This window comes from Sminthopsis crassicaudata, chromosome 4 (assembly GCF_048593235.1).
Source record: "Sminthopsis crassicaudata isolate SCR6 chromosome 4, ASM4859323v1, whole genome shotgun sequence".
NCBI lineage: Eukaryota > Metazoa > Chordata > Mammalia > Dasyuromorphia > Dasyuridae > Sminthopsis > Sminthopsis crassicaudata.
This window is the reverse complement of record NC_133620.1, coordinates 439,942,795-439,955,616: the sequence shown is the minus strand read 5'-3', so window position 1 is coordinate 439,955,616 and position 12,822 is coordinate 439,942,795. Positions and strand designations below refer to the sequence as shown.

The 12,822-nt window shown below is 37.0% G+C and overlaps 1 protein-coding gene across 1 annotated transcript; it reads right to left on the bottom strand.

Moving 5' to 3' along the window:
- Nucleotides 1–1,524: 1,524 nt before the first annotated feature.
- Nucleotides 1,525–5,652, bottom strand: LOC141540937 (olfactory receptor 5V1-like). The gene is made up of 2 exons (XM_074264899.1): nucleotides 5,643–5,652; nucleotides 1,525–2,501 (listed from the first exon to the last, which is right to left on the bottom strand). Exons 1-2 carry the CDS (start codon nucleotides 5,650–5,652, stop codon nucleotides 1,525–1,527), a joined length of 987 nt encoding a protein of 328 aa, XP_074121000.1.
- Nucleotides 5,653–12,822: the final 7,170 nt, after the last annotated feature.

The window sequence follows — 12,822 nt, the reverse complement described above, 5'->3', positions numbered from 1 at the left end:
GGAGGCTAGGAAGTGGAAACACTGGTGGGGAAGGAATTCAGGCATGAGTCATCTATGGCTACTGAAAATGACTTGGAAGATAGAGTGTCTTTCTTTCTCAAGGGACAATAAGAAATGTTACTGGCATCAGGTGTGGAGGAAGGGAAAATTTTACATGACCTTTTAAAAGGAATAGACAGTTATGTATATTTGCATTTTCATGTGAAATCATCTTTTTCTATTATAATATTTTATGGAAATGCTGGTTTTAATCTACAAATTAAAAATAAAACAAAATAAAAATATTAAAGGTAAGCAGGAGCAGGTTTTGAAGGGCTTTGAATAAGAGAGTATTTTATATGTGATCCTTGAGATGACACAGAGCCACAATATTATATTGAGTAGGGGGGGTGAGATGATCTTTTGACATCTGCATGAAAGATGAACTCGAGCAGTCCACACATAAGATGAAAAGGTCTGGTATCAGTATCTTGGTATCTGGTACCAGTACCAGTACTGGTATCAGAAAAGAGAATGAATGTATTGAAAAGATAATATGATGAGAACATTTCCAGCCATGGCAACAGCTCAGACATAAGGAGTCATAGGTAACATCCAAATTGTGACCTTGCGTAACTAGAAGGATGGGTATATCTTCAATAGTAAAGAGAAGTTAGGGAGAAAGAATGATATGGGGGAAGCTGAATTCAGTTTTAGACATGATGAGTTTAAGATGTCTATGAGACATCCAGTTCATGATGTCCAATGGGTACTTAGAGATTTGAGACTAGAAGTAAACAGAGAGATTTAGTATGAGAAAAATAGATTTGAATATTATGATCAGAGAGAGGATAGTTGAATCTATGGAAGCTGATAAAATTACTAAGTGAAATAGTGTAGGGAGGAAGAAGAGGATCTAGGGAAGAACCCTGTGGGAGCATCCAAGGAAAGTGAGCATGAACTAAAAAATGATTTATTAAAGGAGAAGGAATGATCACATAGGTAGGGGAAGAACTAGCAGAAGATAGTGTCAGGAAAGACTGGAAAGATGAAAGCATCAAAGCCAAAAAGGGTGATTAACAGTGGCAAAAGCTGTAGATAAGGGCTGAGCACTAAGGCTACTAGATTCGGCAATTAGGGGATCCTTTGGTTTCAGTTGAATGATGAAGTCGCAAGGTAGATTTTAGAGAATTTAGAGAATGAAAGGAAAGGAAATGTAGGCACTGATTTTAAATGGCTCTTCTCAAGCAATTTAGCAAAAAAAAAAAAAAAAGGAGAAATAGATTAAATTATAATAGATTATAGAGGTTTTGCAGATAAAAAGAAATGGCGTGTGTTTCTAAGGAACAACTAGATAAGTAAAGCTTGAAAATAAAAATGACAAAATAAAATAAAATTAAAATTAAAATGAGGGAACAAAAAGAAGAGTGTGATAGCAAAGAATAAAATTTTTAAATGCATAAAATACATAGGATTACAAAGGAAACCAATTATATTGAAAGTATAGTTAATAAAAATTTTTAAAGCAATTTCATGGACCCCAGGTTAAGGAATGATTTGAACATTGGAACCACTGGGTAAAATATACCCTTCACATAATTTTTTTAAGGCAACTTTGACTTCCTTGTTTCTCAGACTGTAGATAATAGGATTTAACATGGGGGTAACAATACAAAAGAGCACAGAGACCAAGATGTCCACATCCAGGGAGTAACCTGAGCTGGGTTGATCATAATTGATATTGGCAGTTCCATAGTAGATAACTACCACAGTGAGGTGAGAGGCACAGGTGGAGAAGGCTTTTTGACGCCCTTGAGCAGACTGGATTTTCAAAATGGCGGAGATAATGAGAACATAGGAGACAGCAGTGAAGAGGCAGGGGCTCAGACCAATGGTGGCACTGGCCACATAGAGAGCAGTCTCATTAATTGAAGTGTCTGAGCAGGAGAGCTTCAGGAGTAGAGGGATGTCACAGAGAAAATGGTTGATCTGGTTGGGACCACACAAAGTGAGAGATGCTGTCAGCCCTGTGTGGGTCAGAGAGTTCACTAACCCACACAACCAGGACCCAGCTGCTAAGTATCCACAGACTCTCTTGCTCATGAGAACTGGGTAGCGTAATGGATGGCAAATGGCTATAAATCTGTCATAAGCCATAGCAGCCAACAGAACACACTCAGAGCCTGCAAAAATAACAAGGAAGAAGATCTGGGACAGGCAGCCTTCATAGGTAATGGTCTTCTTCTCTCGGAAAAAATTCACCAGCATGATGGGGACAGTGGTGGAGGTGTAGCAGATGTCTAGGAAGGACAAGTTGCTGAGGAAATAGTACATAGGGGTGTGGAGAACAGGATTGATTCTGATTGCTGTTAGTATGAGAAAGTTACCCAGAAGAGTTACCAGATACACAATGAAAAATATCAGGAAGAACAATCCCTGCAGTTCCGGGTGGTTGGAAAACCCCAGGAAGATGAATTCAGTGACAACTGTTTGGTTTCCCCTTTCTTTAATGTCCTTCAGAGCTGAAATGAAAATAGAAGATATCACTGTTTGTAGAGAGTTAACCTCTTCCTCTATCTCATCCTTGTTTTTTACATTATTGGCTCAGGAATCAATAGGAAGTACTTAACTAGGACAGAGGGACATGGGAAGGACAAAGATAAACAAACATATTCATATGAACACCAGGACAGCCACCTAAGAGAGAAACCTTGGCTTGACTGGAACTTTCAATTCATGAATTTAGCATTCTCTTTCACTAGATTACCTCACTGCTATTCATTTACTTCTCTGTAGAAAGCTAAAATTGACTGCTATTTTTTTTTACAAAAACTCTGTGGGTTTGACATTCATTCATTTAGTCAATAAACATTTACTAAATGCCTACTATGTGCTAGACACTGTGCTAAGCACTGGGGATACAAACACAAAAAAAACAGTAAGTCAAATCATGCTGCTTTCTTTCTTGATCCCAAGGTTAGAGAGCTAGTTCAAATTTCAAGGCAGGTCTACCTGACTCCAGGCTACCACTCTAACCTATCTAACTGCTTTAGGCAGGTCACAGCCTTCCAGGCCTGCCTGAATGAAGCCCCACTGTCACAGGAATATGTGGTTTGCATTATGGGAGCATGAGGAATCAGAACCAACAGACACATTTCCCATTACATTATCACATTCCCCATAAATTTCTTCTCAAGGCTAATGATTGCCAGTCTTTTCAAAACTCATTTTCATCTGGGAAGCACTTTGGCAGTGGGTCTCCTCAATATCTTTATACTATTAAAAATTATTGAGGATCTGTCCAAAGAGTTTTTGTTTATGTAGGTTATATATTTATAGATATTTACCATGTTAGAAATAAAAACTAACTGAATTTTTAGATCCTCTGAAAGGATTTCAGAGACTCTCAGGATTCTCTGGACCATACTTTGAGAACCACAGCTCTGAGGGATGGGGTAGAGTTAGTCATAAGACTAAGAAAAGATGACCTGGGGTGGAAGAGTCATTAAAACAGAAAATAGGAGAGGGAAGCAAAGCGAGAAATTAAGAAAGCAAATTATAAACTTTGCCTTCTTGGCTACTTTTGCCCAGAATTGTCTCTATCTAAATGTATTAAGTCAAACTGCATCGAGGCTTGTTTTTTTAACCAGCATACCAAATGAAGTTCATCCCTTCAAAGTAGTCCCCTTGAGTTCTGACAAAGGCCTCATTTCCAAAATATGTAGAGAATTGCCTCTAATTTATAAGAAATCAAGCTATTCTCCAATTGATAAATGGTCAAAGGATATGAACAGACAATTCTCAGATGAAGAAATTGAAACTATTTCTAGTCATATGAAAAAGTGCTCTACAATCTGGAACTATGCCCAAAAAGTTATCAAACTGTGCATACCCTTTGATCCAGCATTGCTGCTATTGGGCTTATATCCCAAAGAAATACTAAAGAAGGGAAAGGGACCTGTATGTGCCAAAATGTTTGTGGCAGCCCTTTTCATAGTGGCCAGAAACTGGAAGTTGAATGGATGTCCATCAGTTGGAGAATTGTTGGGTAAATTATGGTATATGAAGGTTATGGAATATTATTGTTCTGTAAGAAATGAGCAGCAGGATGATTTTAGAAAGGCCTAGAGAGACTTACAGGAACTGATGCTGAGTGAAATGAGCAGGACCAGGAGATTGTTGTATACTTCAATAACAGTACTATATGATGATCAATTCTGATGGACATGGCCCTCTTCAACAATGAGATGAACCAAATCAGTTCCAATAGAGCAGTAATGAACTGAACCAGCTACTCCCTGTGAAAGAACTCTGGGAAATGAGTATGAACCACTACATAGAATTCCCAATCCCTCTGTTTTGGTTCACTTGCATTTTTGATTTCCTTTACAAGTTAATTATTCATTATTTCAAAGTCTGATTCTTCTTGCGAAACAAAATAATTATGGAAATGTATACATATATTGTATTTAACTTATACTTTAACATATTTAACATATATTGGTCTATCTGACATCTAAGGGAGGAGGTGGGGGGAAGGAGGGGAAAATTGGAATAAAAGGTTTGGCAATTGTCAATGCTGAAAAATTACCCATGTATATATCTTGTAAATAAAAAGCTATAATAAAAAAAAAAAGAAAGTAAAAAAAAATCACCTTGAGAATCTTTAGGCTTACATAGTCTATAGTGCAGTAGAGAATAGTATATTATAGTATAGTACAGTATAGTATAATATAGTGTGGTATAGTATAGTATAGTATAGTATAGTATAGTATAGTATAGTATAGTATAACATATATTCTTTAGATTTTGAAGCATTTTATGGTGCAATGGATACAAAGCTGAGGCTAAAATCAGGAAGGTCTGAATTCAAATTTGAATTCAAAAATTTTCTAACTATGTGACCCTGGATAAGTCCTTACCCTCTCACTCAATTTGTTTAGCTGGAAATGGAATAATAATAATATTTATCTCACAGGGTTATTGTAAAAATCAAATAAGATAAAAATTTGTTAAGCCCTTAGACTAGAGGCTGGCACAAAGTAGGCCCTTAATAAAAATTTGTTTCCTTCCTTATTCCAAAGACACAGTCATTATTCAAAAATTTTAGGGAATTTCTCTTTGGGGATTTCTTCCTGGGCCTCCAGGGTTGCTTTGAAACATCCTTGATGGTGACGAATCTTCATTCTTTGAGGATGGGTTTACTTTGGGGGAACAAGCAAAGATCATTCATAAATGATTAGGTAATTCAACCTAATTCTTGTTGTTACAAAAGAATAAGATTGATTTTCTTGTGTGGCTCATAATTGGCTTTGAAAGGAAATGAACCAGGTATTCCTTTTGAACCACAGTGCCAAGCATCCTCAGACATGGGATGTGTACACATTCCTGTGTCCTTGCACCAGTCCGTGTGACTTTAGTGTTCTATGCCCATGACTTCCTTTCACTGGAGTGAGTAATGGAGTATCATGAGTTTTATACCTGTGCTTCTTCAGTGGATTTAATGAGATTTTATCCTGTAGAAAGGAAACTTTTTTATGACAAATAAAATGCAAATGCCAAGGTAATGCAGCCCTGCCTGATCAGTGCAATATTCCATTTGCCTCATTTGAGATGAACTCAAACTTTAGACAGATCTATCAGACTTGTTAAAGAGCACTAACCTTTGTCCATTGTTCAGAGTGGATCATCCACTGCTGGAAACAAATTTGTCTTCATCCCACCTGGATCTGAAATGAGGCAAAGACAGGTTAACTCACAGATGAGGCAGGACAGAAGCTGTGTTGTGATTATAAAGGTGATTCTAAAGCTTTTTAAGCCAGTGACCTCTTTGTTCTTCCAGAGAATCTAAGAACATAGGAATAGTCTACACTGGGTCCAACTAATGATCCATTTAGCCCAAATCCTGTTGACAATAGATACCCTAAATGAAAGCATTTTGTCTGCTCTAATTTCAGTTTAAGAGTTGATCACTAGCTTCATCTGGTTCTCCTGAAAAGGGAAGTTACAATCCTAATCACTACATATGGAGAATGGTTCAGGGCATTTCCTTTTAGTGAGGTTTCTAGAAGCCTACATTGGAGACTTGCCAGCTAATTCCTTCATTTTATGAAGGAGGAAATTGGGACTCAGAGATGTTGTTGTGTCATAATTATCTTTTAATTGTTCTCCCTCAGTTTCCCCAATTGGTTCTGCCTCAGTTTCTCTAAATTGTTCTGCCTCAGTTTCCCTATATTGTTCTGCCTCATTTTCCTTAATTGTTCTGCCTCAATCTCCTTACTTGCAACCCCCCCACACCTCTAGTTCATGAAGACTGATATAACTCGGGGCTATTTGCTCTAAGGTTATAAATTATCAATGTGTAAACTCAGAAAGGGAGACTCCAGACTTTGTGTCTGTAGTCAGACACTTTCTTAACTCCCAGTTTGCTAGAATTTATGGTCTTACCCCCTAACCTATCAGAGCCGAGTTGATGGTTCCTGCCTGGAGATTCCTGATCACCAGAGTTTGGGCTCCACCCTCTTGCCTTTGTTTAGCTACTGTGTATAAATATGTTATTGAAAACTCACAGTGGCTGCTGGATGCTGGCTGGGGGTTGAATTCTTGGAGATGATAGCCTCATGCAACTCTGGGACCAAACCATGGATCCATTTGGTCCCAGTAAATCTCTCCCTTTCAAATAAAATATTAATTAACTCTCTAATATCTATCTTGCCTCAATTTCTCCTGCATTACAATGTTATGTAATACAGCAGCAAATCTGAACCCTCTGACTCCAAGATCAGTCCCTTTTCCAAAACTCCATGCTGCTTCTTTAAGCTTTGGCTTCAGAGCTATCACATTGTCTTAGTTCTCCTTTTCTAACCACTCTTCCTGTGTCTTTTTTAGTCTTCTGAAGGAAGATATTCCTTAAAGATCTGGCTTTGACTTACTTCTCTCTCTACTCTCTTTACCTTGAAAATCTCATCTAATCCTTTGACTTCAACTATGTCTGTGCAAGTGACTCTGAAACCTGTATCTGAAGTCCTGAATCTACAGAAATAAGTTCCTCCAAAGAAGTGAAAGGGGGAACAATAGATTAGGAATGCAAATATGCTGAAGGGAATGACAATCTTGAAAAAGAAAAGCAAAAACCAATAATATTAAGAGACCTGTAGATAAGGTAAATGAGTTGCATGTAAGTAAAATACACTGATCTAAAAGACAAAATTGAAAAGTCAACTTAAGGAACATAGGCCATCCTGAAAAATATGACTGCCCAAAAAACCTGGAATATTATTATGCAACTAATAATGCCCCCAGAACTTTTGAATACAGAAAATGAAGCACCAATTGAAGGAATCCCTAAATCACCTGCAGAAAACAACAACAAAAATCCTAGGCTTCAAACTCTTAAGATACATGGTTGGAAAAATTCACAATTCCAATGACAAGCAACAAATTCTGCAATCCACCAAGATAAGTACCTACAAATATAAAGGAAAGGAAATTTGGATAGCCCTTAGGGTAGAACCTTACTCTGGCTCATCCTGTATACCCCATCACTGATGTTGTACATACTCTTTACTTCATGCCCCTTCTTAGGGGACACAGACTGCCACTCCCATGTTCTCTTCTGAAGGATTTTAGAAAAGCTATCTTTTCTAACAGAACTTCTGTTGCTTGATCCTTTCCCTTATCAAAGAGTCTTGTTTTCTGATAATGTGGCCCTTTGAATTTTCCCCTGCTTTTAATTCAATCCTTCTTATTGGATATATATGTATATATATATATGTATATATATGTATATATATGTGTGTGTGTGTGTGTGTTTGTTGTATTATTTATGGATATATTTTTTAATTGGATATATTGTCTTTGGCTTTATAGCCAAGGCAACTAAGTCTCACAAGGAGAGTCAGGAAGATCGACATTCAAATCCAACCTCAGACACTTATTTGCTAAATGAACTTGATCAAGTTGATTCTCTTTATTTCTTCAATTTTTTCAATTGTAATATGGGGATAATAATAGCACTTACCCTTGGAGAGTGGCTTTAAGGATGAAATAAGATAATGTTTGTGAAATGTTTAGCACAGTGCTTGGCACAAAGCAGGAGCTACAGAAATATTAACTATTTATTATTATTATTATTACCATAGCTCTCACATTCTCATAGTTCTCTTTTATTTCTAACCACTCCTTTTGTGTCCTATATAGATTTCTGAAGAAAATATTCCTAAAGGGTCTGTTTTCTGAACCTTTTATATATAGGCTTGACCTCCTATCTAAGGTTGAGACATGATTCTAAAAAACTCTTCTTTTGATGATTCTAGTCTCTCTGACTACCATCTCATCTGTCTCCTCTCTAAATTTCTTAGAAAAGTTACTTATTCCTATGCTTCCATTTCTAGATTTTTCTAAGACATCACTAGTGTATATCACCCCACACTTCAAATTCAACACATCCCAAACCAAGAAAATGCTCCATCTCTCTCTCTCCCCTCTCTTTCTCTTTCTTCTCTCTTCCCTCTGTCTTTCTCTCTCTTCTCTCCTCCCTCTCTCTTTCTCTCACTTTCTCCCCTTCCCTCTCTCTCCCTCTCATTTTTCTCTCTTTCCTCTCACCCTTTTTCTCATCTCTTTCTCTTGTTGTTTCTCTCTTTCTCTCCCCATTAAAAAAAAAAACAAAAAACAAACTTTTTCCCATTTGCAGCACTGTTATTCATTTGTTAATAATAATAGCTAACATTTATAGAACATTTACTACATACTAGGCATTGGGATAAGTACCTTAAAGTTATTATTTCATTTAATCCTCCCAATAATTTTGAGAAAATAGGGGTCACACAACTAGTAAATGTCTGATTCCAAATTTGGACTGGGGTCTTCCTGACTCTAGACCTGGTACTATCACTGTACCATTGAGATTTTTTTTTTTAGAAATACCTTCAAAACTGTTGAGGAGGAAGTGATACTATGCAAAAGGACTTTTCAGCTTTTTGTATCTATTGATCATTCTCCAGATTATAAAGGAATGGTCAAGTTCCTCATAAGTTATAGGATTTGATTTAGAACTGAAAGAGATCTTAGAAATCACCTAACTAAACCCCTTCCTTTTTTAGATGAGGAAACAGACTGATTGAGTACTCTACCCAAGATCACAAAGGTAGTAATCGACTATCTCAATTTCAAGCCCCAGTAGTTTGAATCTGATCAGAAGAACATGCTGTGGATAAGATGTTTTAGGATGGATGCAGGCAGGAGGTGGAGTGGGAGGAGCACTTGACCTTGAGACAGAACATTTAGGTTCCAGTCTTCCACTTAAGGACCTGGGGACCTTACACATAATTTTCATCCCTTTGAGTCTGGATTTCCTCATATATAAAATAAAAGGGAGATTGGATAGTTCATTCCAATTCAATTTTTTTTTTGCTTCTTTGGCATTCTCTTATTAAGGGACACATTCTCTTTTCTATATTCCTGTATCTCAAATTGTCATCCAGAGATGATTCAGTTGCCACCAGGCTATGGAAGGTCTCCCGATGAGGTCTGGGATATTAGAATTGGTGCGCAAGTGTGGTTAGAGAAGGAGACCAAGGTAATCCCGTATTCAAAAAGTATTACCTGGTGGCAAGTAAACCAACTCTGGGTGACATATATAAAAAAATTATATTCTGTCCTACTTTTTTGGGGAAACAAATCCTGTATATTCCTTCTCTAAAATATTTCTCACATTTTCCCCTTTCCATTCTCCCTACTGTTCCCCCTGTTTCCACTGCTCCCACTGGCCCTTATCACCAAGTATGCTGGCTATTCTAGAAGCCTCAAAGCAGGTCTCCCATTGTTCCAGGCTCTCTCCAAAGAGAGCTTCCTGCTGGTGCAGTTTTCATCCTTCTAATGCATCGATCTAGTGATACCATCACTCTGCTCTGCCATCTACAATAGCAATACATCAGTATTTTGTTGAATTGACTGATATTTTTTTCAATTAAATTAACCAGATGTTTTTACCTTACATAATCCCTGCTGAAAATAAATTTCATGGCCTCATTACTCTTGAGTTTAGCCTATGGTGAGAATATTCTTTTTTAATCAAATTCTTTAGGATAAAGAATTAAATTATTTAGAAAACTCAGAAAAATTAAGAAGTTTCATGAGAAGATGACTTACCTATTTTGCTTTGGAATTTTCTCCTTCAAAAAAAATTGGAAGAAAATAGATGAATGAAATTAGATGTAAAACACAAAGGAGAGACTGGGGTTTCTTGAATGGGGAAGAAAATTAATTTCATGAGCACAACACTGAAAGGCTTCTGTTTTAATCTTGAAAACAGAGATGGAATCAGCACTTGGCAGTGAACTTTGATTGGATTTGGAGGCCCTCTGTTAACTGCTCTAACTTCATCTCCAGGATTGTATGTATGTGAGATGAGGGACATGAGCTTAAAGAGTTCCAAGTTATAAACCAGGTTATTTCCTATTAACCTGGTCAATCCCTAGAGTCCAGAACAGGCTTTAGTCCCTAAGGTTATTTTCCTGAGGCTCTGAACTAGCTCCTCTTGAGTGCCTCAAGAAACAAGGCTTTACTTTTTCCCAGAGGGTTATAGGTTCATAGAATGTTTGAGCACAATGGGACCCTGAAAATTATGTCTTTGAAGCATTTCTGGACTTATCTCCTTATCAACATTTCTGATCTATCCTTACTTTGTTATCCAGCATATTGCTGGACTTCAATTCACTAAATATTTATTAAGTGTTTACTATCTACATCATACTGTATTAAGACACTGACAGAGGTCCCTGCCTTCATGGAGCTTAGTCTAATCAGTATATATACATATAGCACCTTGGGCTCTCCTTTGCCTATGAACACCCAAGACTCTCAGGTTGGAGCCATAGCATGAGTGTGAGCCAACATTCACTCGAAATCGAGTTCATGATCTTTTACTGATATGTTTGTTTTTTGAGCCAATCAGAGGAAATACTAGTTCAAAGCAAATTCAACAGCACAGCAAAATCTCTCTCATAGGTGAGAAAGAAGATGTGAATGGAAGGGCATATAGGTGAAGCACATGCATAGGCAGAGAAGACAAGAGGGGAGTATTCATGGGTGGAAAAGACATGGCAAGGACAAATGGAGCAACTGAAGCTGCTGTTTGCCCTTGTGAAATGTCCCTGATATCCTGTGATGATGTCTCTGGAAAGGATGCTTTATTCTCTGAACTCATCTGCTTGGTTTTAGGAGGCTTCTGCTGCTCTCTGTTAGTTTTCTGGCCTTTTGGAGGGACTATGCTACCCCTTCCTGCTGGGAGAAAGTTCTATTCTTGGAGCCATAGCTCCATAGGCTACAGTCAACAAGGAGCCAGCAGACACCCTCAGGCTGAGATTGTTGGTCTTTTAACTTCGTTGTTTCTGCCTCAGGCAACCTCTCTGTGGGTTCAGTCTACTTTCTGACTTGGAATGAGAAAGTTCCTTTCAACACCTTTCCATTTTTATGATAGCAATTATGCTCCAAGCATATCACATGAAGACAAAGCTGAAAAAGTCTGGATGGAACTGATTTGTTTTATGTCTCCCCTCCCCTAACCAAATTACCACACTCTACACAGATGAATATACATAGAACAACAAATGTTAAGTATATCAGGGAGGTGTAAAATAAAGTGCTATCTGAGGACTAAGGAGGAAAGGTTATCAGTTACTAGAGAGATGAGAGAAGGCTTCCTAGGGGAGATGGTATTTGGATTGAGTTTAAAGTTTGGATAAGAATTGAAATAATTAATGAGATGGAGAAAAAGACAATCTAGTCATGGGGGACAATGTAAACTACTTTTGAGTGATTAGGAACAATCAGAACATTCAGAGTAGTCCTATGAATACAGATGATAATAATGACTAGGATTTCTATAGGACTTTTAAGTTCTATAAAGTGTTTTACAAATATTGTCTCATTTTATCTACAAACAAGTCTGAAGGGCAGATGTTATTACTATCCCTATTTTGCAAACAAGAATAAATGATTTGGCTAATTTTATGCCTTATTGAAGGGACTGTGCTATCTTTTTTTCTTGCAGGGAAAAATCTAGGAAGTGTCTAGTCTCAATTTGAACTCAGGTCTTCTTAATTCAGGTCAACTTTATCTATTGAGCCACTACTTACCTACCTGAGCCACTATCTTCCTTGAAGATAAATAATAAATGGAAGGAAAAATCCAAGGGAGAGGAAAACTTCATTTTCTTTTGTCAGAGAAATTTCTTGTAACTGAACTGAAAAAAAATGAACAGTGGGGAGCTACCAAAAATTGTGTATTGGGAATGTCTGTTTCATAGATAGAGAGATCCAGTAGACTAAATTTCCTTTTGATTAGGAGAATATGATCTTTAAAAAAAAAAAAAAAAAGAAAGAAAGAAAGAAAGAAAAAGTTATAGACATGCACAAGGAAAACTACTTGTTAAAAATAGCTATATAGCAGTACAGTTGGCTGGATAAGAACTTATTGAATGAACAGTTCTTGTGTCTCTTCAAAAGCTTCCTAAAATTTTTTATGATGTGCTCTGGGTGTCCCCTTTAGTCTCATTTGTGAAAACAAGGTCAGGATAGCTTTTAACACTGTCATTCCCCATTTGTGAATTTTACTTTCTTTCCTTCCTACTTTTGGGAAACTATATAAGTTTCAATTGCTTTATCTCTCTTGATTGTGTTTATGTGTATTTATTTTTTCATCTCTTATTCTTTGAATCAATATTCTAGTTTTGAGGCATCCTTATCAAATATGATGTAAGACAGAATGTAGTCCTATATAATACCACACAAATCTACAAAAAAATTCTTTGTGGGGTTCATTGATGAATTTTTCAAAAGCTTT